Source organism: Hypanus sabinus, chromosome X1, assembly GCF_030144855.1.
Source record: "Hypanus sabinus isolate sHypSab1 chromosome X1, sHypSab1.hap1, whole genome shotgun sequence".
In the NCBI taxonomy this organism is placed as follows: domain Eukaryota; kingdom Metazoa; phylum Chordata; class Chondrichthyes; order Myliobatiformes; family Dasyatidae; genus Hypanus; species Hypanus sabinus.
Window position 1 is genome coordinate 65,690,860 of NC_082738.1, and position 9,302 is coordinate 65,700,161.

A 9,302-nucleotide genomic window follows, 5' to 3' on the forward strand; every position below is an offset into this window, starting at 1 on the left:
CAGGCATTCCTGGAGCAGCTGCCCGAGTACATACGCCTGCTGCTGTCCGACGCGGATTTCAGTGACCCCCGGAAGGTGGCAGCCCGGGCGGACTTGCTGTGGAACGCCAAAAAGGTGTGTCCATCGCACAGATCTCCCAGCCACGCTCCCGGCAGCAAACCAGTCCAGGCCCGGCCGCAGAGCCCGCCAACCCCCGGCCCAATGAACACCGGTGCTTCTACCACCAGCGGTGGGGCGCAGAAGCCCGCCATTGTCGCCCGCCCTGCAAGTTCCTGGGAAACGCCAGGGCCAGCCGCCGCTGATGGCTACGGCGGCTGGCCATCGGGATAGCCTCCTGTATGTGTGGGATAGAAGGTCGGGACGCCGGTTTTTGGTCGATACTGGTGCCAAGATCAGCGTTTTACCTCCGACGAGTTACGACACCCGCAGCAGGGCACCGGGTCCCCCCCTGAGGGCCGTGAATGGCAGCACAGTAAGGACCTATGGCACCTGTCAGGTGCAGCTACAGTTCGGCTCCAGCCAGTTCACGTGGGACTTCACACTGGCCGCCGTAGCCCAACCGCTTCTGGGTGCGGATTTTTTGCGGGCTCACAGCCTACTGGTTGACCTGCCCAGGAAGAGACTGGTACACGCCGAGACCTTTCAGACGTTCTCCCTGGCTGCAGCCCAGTTGCCAGCCCCTCACCTTGGCTCCATCACGCTGTCCGACAACGACATCACCAGGGTCCTGGCGGATTTCCCATCGGTTCTGCCACCGCAGTTCACAGCGGCCATGCCCCAACACGGCGTACAGCACCACATCCCGACCCAGGGACCACCCCTCCACGCCCGCGCTCGGCGGCTTCCCCCGGACAAGCTCCGACTGGCGAAGGAGGAGTTCCAGAGGATGGAGGAAATGGGGATCATCTGGTGGTCCGACAGCCCATGGGCCTCCCCCCTGCACATGGTGCCCAAAGCGACGGGAGGCTGGAGACCATGCGGCGACTACCGCAGGCTGAACGAGGCTACCGGACCGGACCGCTACCCTGTGCCGCACATTCAGGACTTTGCAGCAAACCTGCACGGCGCACGGATCTTCTCCAAGGTAGATCTCGTCCGAGGGTACCATCAAATCCCAATGCATCCTGACGACGTCCCCAAAACGGCTCTCATCACCCCGTTTGGCCTTTTCGAGTTCCTCCACATGCTGTTCGGCCTGAAGAATGCCGCACAGACATTCCAGCGGCTAATGGACGCGGTGGGACGGGACCTGGACTTCGCGTTCATCTATTTGGACGACATCCTCATAGCCAGCAGCAGTCATCAGGAGCATCTGTCCCACCTCCGTCAACTCTGCGCCCAACTGAGTGAGTACGGTCTTACAATCAACCCCGCCAAATGCCAGTTCGGACTCGATACCATTGACTTCCTGGGCCACAGGATTACTAAAGACGGGGCAACCGCTCTGCCCGCTAAGGTAGATGCGGTCCGCCACTTCCCCCGACCCACCACGATCAAAGGCCTTCAGGAATTCGTAGGTATGGTCAATTTCTACCACCGCTTCCTCCTTTCAGCTGCCCGGATCATGCGCCCCCTGTTCGCCCTGATGTCGGGTCCGAGCAAGGACATTACCTGGGACGAGGAGTCCGCCGCCGCTTTCGTTCAAACGAAGGAAGCTTTGGCTGACGCCGCACTGCTAGTACATCCCAGAATGGACACCCCTACCGCCCTCACAGTGGACGCATCTAACACGGCAGTCGGTGGGGTGCTGGAGCAGCTCATCGCAGGTCGCTGGCAACCCCTGGCGTTTTTCAGCAAACACCTGCGGCCACCCGAGCTCAAGTACAGTGCTTTCGACCGGGAACTGTTGGCGCTCTACCTGGCAATCCGGCATTTCAGGTACTTCCTAGAAGGTCGGCACTTCACCGCGTTCACGGACCACAAACCGCTTACCTTTGCGTTTACGAAAGCATCCGACCCCAGGTCGTCCCGCCAGCAACGCCACCTGTCCTACATCTCTGAATACACGACGGATGTCCGGCACGTCTCAGGTAAGGACAATGTCGCGGCGGATGCGCTCTCTCGCCCTACCATTCATGCCCTTTCCCAAGGGGTAGACTTTGAGGCACTGGCAGAGGCACAGCAGGCAGATGAGGAGATTCCGAGTTACAGAACCGCAGTCTCCGGTTTGCAGCTCCAGGACCTCCCCATGGGCCCGGGTGAGAGGACCCTACTCTGTGACGTCGCCACCGGCCAGCCCCGTCCCATCATCCCGACAGCCTGGCGGCACCATGTTTTCGACTCCATTCATAACAGGTCAGTGAATGGGCCAAAATGTGCATGCACTGCCAGACGGCCAAGGTGCAGCGGCACACCAAAGCCCCACCGCAGCAGTTCCATCCCACCCACCGGCGTTTCGACCATATTCATGTGGATATCGTGGGTCCCCTGCCAGTGTCGCGCGGAGCGCGGCACCTCCTGACTATCGTGGACCGGTTCACAAGATGGCCAGAGGCGGTCCCGCTCACCGACACCACCTCCGAATCTTGGGCCCGAGCACTGATCACCACCTGGATATCTCGCTTTGGTGTACCGGCCCACATTACCTCCGACAGAGGCGCCCAGTTCACCTCCAGCCTGTGGTCAGCTATGGCCAGCCTTTTGGGGACTCAGCTGCACCACACAACTGCCTACCACCCACAGTCGAACAGGCTAGTGGAGCGTTTCCACCGTCACCTGAAGTCGGCCCTCATGGCCCGCATGCGAGGAGCCAACTGGGTGGACGAGCTTCCCTGGGTCCTACTCGGCATCCGCACAGCGCCCAAGGATGACCTGCACGCCTCGTCGGCCGAGTTGGTATACGGCGCGCCCCTGGTCGTCCCCGGGGAGTTCCTACCAGCCCCACGGGGGCAAGAGGAAGATCCCGCAGCAGTCCTGGGCAGACTACGCGAGAAGCTCGGTAACCTGGCCCCCATACCCACTTCACAGCACGGGCAGAACCCAACCTGCGTACCCAAAGACCTGCAGAACTGTAAGTTTGTGTTTGAACGAAGGGGTGGGCATCGGCCACCGCTGCAGCGGCCATACGAGGGGCCGTTTATGGTGCTCCGGAACAACGGGTCCACGTTCGTGCTGGACGTTGGGGGGAAAGAGGAGGTTTTCACGGTGGACCGCCTCAAACCAGCCTATGTGGACCTGGCGCAACCGGCTGAGTTTCCGGCACCTCGGCGCAGAGGCCGACCTCCCAAGCAGGTTCTGGCCCAGACTGTGGACATTGGGGGGTGTATCGCTGGTTCTGGGGTGGGGGGGGGGGTTATGTGGCGACCCATTTCCTGGCACATCCGAACCGGCTCACAATTAGATAGCCTACGGGGGTTTGCGAGCACAGAGCTTTGGAGCCTCTGCGCCACGGGGGGCAGGTTGAGGGAGGCTTAAAAGTGAGGCTGAAGATTTCGAATAAAATTTTTCCTTCGACTGCAGTTACCGACTCCGTGTCGTAATTTTAGCGCTGCATGTAGCACACCGCTACACTACCTCATTTTGGAATTTCAAACTATCCTTTGTAGGGAAGGATTCTTATATTAAAATATAAAATTATCATTGTTAACTTGAACTTCATAGAGATTCACAGCGTAGCTCTGAATTATAGGATATGCATCAAAACTAATGTCAAGTTTATAAAATAGAATGTAATGTCACATCTTGAAGTTTGATTCCTTTCTCTGACCCTTAACAGGAGTAATACTGTTTGCATATCAGCTCCTTTGCCCAAAACTACTTATGATAAACTGTACAGGAATCAATCTGGTATTCAGAATATTTTGTTTTTCTTGGGTTAACTTTGGTGTAGTGTGGTCTTTAAAACATTGACTAGGCCAGGCATGGGCAAACTGCGGCCCGTTAAGCTTTTTAATCCGGCCCGCAGAACTTGATGAAATTATATTAATAAACCTTGTTAACATTTTTTTCCCCGCAATTCTGGCGTTTTCCCAATAGATGACGCACTCTATATACATTTGTGGCGACCCATTTCCTGGCACATCTGAACCGGCTCACAATTAGCCAGCGTTCCGGCTAAGGGAGATAGCCTGCGGGGATTTGCGAGCACAGAGCTTTGGAGCCTCTGCGCCATGGGGGGCAGATTGAGCGAGGCTTGAAAGTGAGGCTGGGGATTTCGAATAAAGTTTTTTTCTTTGACTCCGTGTCGTAATTTTAGCGCTGCATGTAGCACACCGCTACACATTGACCTTTGTTGAGGTGCAGCGTATTACTCCATATTTGCGCTTTACTCTTTGTTCGGCTCGACCTATTTGTGTGAACAGGCGTTCAGCGTCATGAACATCAACAAAGCCAGCCACAGATCCAAGTTAACTGACCAACACCTCAGATCCATCCTGAGAATCGCCACAACAAAACTAAATCCAGACTTTGATGCGCTGGCTAAAAAGGGAAACCAACAACACTGTTCCCACTGAAATTAAAAATAAGTTTCTTCGTTGTGTTATGTAAAAAATGCATTTGAAAATATTATTTTCAATAAGCCTTACATGTTACATGTCATTTCTGTTAAGTGATGGACATGAGTAGTGCGCAGGTGCACGTACGTTCTCAAAATAAAAAATGCGCTCCAGATCAAATAACGCGCTCCGCATACTGGTGCGCTGTCACTGTTCTGTCTTTGTGCTGGTCGTTGTTGAGTTTTGGCACAGGGGACAATTGAATAAGAAGGAGCAGGACAAGTAGACCTGCATCTCCTACCGTTTTTGAAATAAAGACAGTCAGGAGGAGAGTGATGATGATAATATCTTGAAGGATAACAGAATTTTCAGTGCTTTAAAATAATAACTGTTACTATTAAAAAAGCTGTATTTTATTCATTTAATTTTCAGTGTTTTAAAAGTCATTTCAATAAATAGCTAAATACCATGGGACTTCAAAGACAGATATTTTGTTGTAATGCATTTGTTCATTTTCAATTGAAATTAAAGCACATGTTTTCTACATATCCCATGATATTTTATTTTCTCTTATGAGGTGTATTACCAAAACACTCCGTCCATCTGCTCCTGGTCCGGCCCCCATGTCAAATTTTAGAACCCTTTGTGGCCCACAAGTCAAAAAGTTTGCCCACCCCTGGACTAGGCCTACCCTGCAAATATAAGTTAATTGTGTATGCTGGGTTTAGTCCACTTACTCCCCATGCTGTACATTAAAATTCCTGGTGCTGTGGAAAACCATGAACCACAATGAGTCAATCCAGATTCCTCCAAAACTCTGGCAAACACTAATGAACATTTAAAAACTGCTTCCACACTTCATTCCTCAACATTCAGGTTTACAGAACAAACTAAAGCAATCTCAGTGATTACCCAGAAACTAGGAGTGTGTATGAAAGAGACTTGCCTTCAGTGTTCCACAGTTCAACCTTATTAACATGAATAATTCAGTGAGCAATTTGTCCAGGGATTATTTTAGTTTAGCTTTTAACAAAATGCAAATTATTCCAATCCCTGGTTTCCAGTTGATGGATAGGTAGAGGTAAGTGGGTATGTTTGGTATGGTTAAACAGACACGGAGACTGCCGAACACAGATACTCCATCCTATAGATTTCAAAGTTAATTTATTATCAAATATGATTACGTCACCATATACAACATCCTGACATTCATTTTCCTGCAGTTCTTGTAGTGGGTGTGTGTGGTGTGTGGGGGATTGGAGGAGAGAGGGTGTGTGTGTGTGGGGCTGGAGGAGCGAGGGGGTGTGTGTGTGGGGGATTGGAGGAGAGAGGGTGTGTGTGTGTGTGGGGCTGGAGGAGAGAGGGTGTGTGTGTGTGGGGCTGGAGGAGCGAGGGGGTGTGTGTGTGGGGCTGGAGGAGCGAGGGGGTGTGTGTGTGGGGCTGGAGGAGCGAGGGGGTGTGTGTGTGGGGCTGGAGGAGCGAGGGGGTGTGTGTGTGGGGGATTGGAGGAGAGAGGGGGTGTGTGTGTGGGGGATTGGAGGAGAGAGGGGGTGTGTGTGTGGGGGATTGGAGGAGAGAGGGGGTGTGTGTGTGGGGGATTGGAGGAGAGAGGGGGTGTGTGTGTGGGGGATTGGAGGAGAGAGGGGGTGTGTGTGTGGGGGATTGGAGGAGAGAGGGGGTGTGTGTGTGGGGGATTGGAGGAGAGAGGGGGTGTGTGTGTGGGGCTGGAGGAGAGAGGGGGTGTGTGTGGGGGATTGGAGGAGAGAGGGGGTGTGTGTGTGGGGCTGGAGGAGCGGGGGGGGGTGTGTGTGTGGGGCTGGAGGAGAGAGGGGGTGTGTGTGTGGGGCTGGAGGAGAGAGGGTGTGTGTGTGTGGGGCTGGAGGAGAGAGGGGGTGTGTGTGTGGGGCTGGAGGAGAGAGGGGGTGTGTGTGTGGGGCTGGAGGAGAGAGGGGGTGTGTGTGTGGGGCTGGAGGAGAGAGGGGGTGTGTGGGGGGCTGGAGGAGAGAGGGGGTGTGTGTGGGGCTGGAGGAGAGAGGGGGTGTGTGGGGCTGGAGGAGAGAGGGGGTGTGTGGGGCTGGAGGAGAGAGGGGGTGTGTGGGGCTGGAGGAGAGAGGGGGTGTGTGGGGCTGGAGGAGAGAGGGGGTGTGTGGGGCTGGAGGAGAGAGGGGGTGTGTGGGGCTGGAGGAGAGAGGGGGTGTGTGGGGCTGGAGGAGAGAGGGGGTGTGTGGGGCTGGAGGAGAGAGGGGGTGTGTGGGGCTGGAGGAGAGAGGGGGTGTGTGGGGCTGGAGGAGAGAGGGGGTGTGTGGGGCTGGAGGAGAGAGGGGGTGTGTGGGGCTGGAGGAGAGAGGGGGTGTGTGGGGCTGGAGGAGAGAGGGGGTGTGGGGCTGGAGGAGAGAGGGGGTGTGTGGGGCTGGAGGAGAGAGGGGGTGTGTGGGGCTGGAGGAGAGAGGGGGTGTGTGGGGCTGGAGGAGAGAGGGGGTGTGTGGGGCTGGAGGAGAGAGGGGATGTGTGGGGCTGGAGGAGAGAGGGGGTGTGTGGGGCTGGAGGAGAGAGGGGGTGTGTGGGGCTGGAGGAGAGAGGGGGTGTGTGGGGCTGGAGGAGAGAGGGGGTGTGTGGGGCTGGAGGAGAGAGGGGGTGTGTGGGGCTGGAGGAGAGAGGCGGTGTGTGGGGGGTTGGAGGAGAGAGGGGATGTGTGTGTGGGGCTGGAGGAGAGAGGGGGTGTGTGTGGGGCTGGAGGAGAGAGGGGGTGTGTGTGGGGCTGGAGGAGAGAGGGGGTGTGTGTGGGGCTGGAGGAGAGAGGGGGTGTGTGTGTGGGGCTGGAGGAGCGAGGGGGTGTGTGTGTGGGGCTGGAGGAGCGAGGGGGTGTGTGTGTGGGGCTGGAGGAGCGAGGGGGTGTGTGTGTGGGGCTGGAGGAGAGAAGGGGTGTGTGTGGGGCTGGAGGAGAGAAGGGGTGTGTGTGGGGCTGGAGGAGAGAAGGGGTGTGTGTGGGGCTGGAGGAGAGAAGGGGTGTGTGTGTGGGGCTGGAGGAGAGAAGGGGTGTGTGTGTGGGGCTGGAGGAGAGAGGGGGTGTGTGTGTGGGGCTGGAGGAGAGAAGGGGTGTGTGTGTGGGGCTGGAGGAGAGAAGGGGTGTGTGTGTGGGGCTGGAGGAGAGAGGGGGTGTGTGTGTGGGGCTGGAGGAGAGAGGGGGTGTGTGTGTGGGGCTGGAGGAGAGAGGGGGTGTGTGTGTGGGGCTGGAGGAGAGAGGGGGTGTGTGTGTGGGGCTGGAGGAGAGAGGGGGTGTGTGGGGTTGGAGGAGAGAAGGGGGTGTGTGTGTGGGGCTGGAGGAGAGAGGGGGTGTGTGTGTGGGGCTGGAGGAGAGAGGGGGTGTGTGGGGCTGGAGGAGAGAAGGGGTGTGTGTGTGGGGCTGGAGGAGAGAAGGGGTGTGTGTGTGGGGCTGGAGGAGAGAGGGGGTGTGTGTGGGGCTGGAGGAGAGAGGGTGTGTGTGTGGGGCTGGAGGAGAGAGGGGGTGTGTGTGGGGCTGGAGGAGAGAGGGGGTGTGTGTTTGGGGCTGGAGGAGAGAGGGGGTGTGTGGGGCTGGAGGAGAGAGGGGGTGTGTGTGGGGCTGGAGGAGAGAGGGGGTGTGTGGGGCTGGAGGAGAGAGGGGGTGTGTGGGGTTGGAGGAGAGGGGGGGTTTGAGAGCAGAGTCGCACGGGCGCACCCATACACAACTTAAGGCAACAGCACAGAATATTTGCAAGGACTCGGCAAAAGAAAAATACCTGTAACGTGGTTGCGGGTCGCACCAGTCTGAGAGACAGCATTGTGAAACACTACTCCACTTTCACCTTGAATGATCACGGTAGCCGTTCCACTCCACTCCAATACAAGCTGCAGCCGGAAGGGAAACGGTTGCAAAATCCGTCCCCCTATTTCTTACTTTTGGTTCCTGGGTCATCCATTCACAGTCAAAATCTGGATTGTTTGGAAATGTTGTCAGATTTAAATCGGTTCCGAGTAGTGCTGTTTAACTGCTTGGGCTCATCCATTTCCGACAATGTTCGCTTTGAGAAACTCTCCCGTCCATCCTAAATTTTCCAAATAATTTTTGACGGCGATGCTGTACTCCCAAAGCAACACACGCAAAATGCTGGAAGATCTCAAAAGATCAAGTAGCATTATGCAAAAAAATGAATGGTCGAGACCTTTCCTCAGAACGGGAAAGGAAACAGGCACTAGTCAGAATAAGAAGGTAGTGGTAGGGAGGAGTACGAGCTGGCGAGTGTGAGGTAATTAGCTTCCTTTCCAGTCCTGATGAAGGGTGTCGGCCCAAAACGTCGACTGTTTATTCCTCTCCATTGATGCTACCTGGCTTGCTTAGTTCCAACAGTACTTTGTGTGTGCTGTTCAGGATTTCCAGCATCTGCCGAATCTCGTGTGTTGACTCCTCACTCCCATAGATTCCAGTGTCAGAGTGAGTAGCGTTTTATTGCATGGAATGATATTCATTATCTGATTTCAGGAGCTCAGAGCTGAGCCCATGTCTAAAGAGGCCATTCTGGCAAATACAACACTTATATTCCTCATTATTGCAAAACTCACGATTCAAGAATATTTGTTGAAATTCCACAGTACATAAGCGCAGAGGAGAACAAAATGATCTGATGTAGCATTAAAAATGCAATATTGTTTAAAAACACAATAAAATACAATAAATATAAAAGCATACCTATAAAATACAATGTACGAGTAAATTAAAAGTATAGACTGTATGTACATAAAGTGATGCTAGGTGATGGTGGTGGGTGTGGAGAGGTGGGTCAGTGGGTGGAGGTTTTGATCAGCCTTCCTGCTTGGGGAAAGTAACTGTTTTTGAGCCTGGCGATCCTG

The 9,302-nt window shown here is 55.1% G+C and overlaps 1 protein-coding gene across 1 annotated transcript in view; it reads right to left on the reverse strand.

The window, feature by feature from the left end:
* LOC132384978 (CDGSH iron-sulfur domain-containing protein 3, mitochondrial-like) overlaps window positions 1-8,350 on the reverse strand; it is a 55,757-nt gene extending 47,407 nt beyond the window's left edge. The window contains exon 1 of the mRNA XM_059956680.1: window positions 8,195-8,350. Within this exon, the coding sequence (XP_059812663.1) occupies window positions 8,195-8,236 (42 nt within the window). The 5' untranslated portion in view covers window positions 8,237-8,350. The remainder of the gene's footprint in view (window positions 1-8,194) is intronic.
* Window positions 8,351-9,302: the final 952 nt, after the last annotated feature.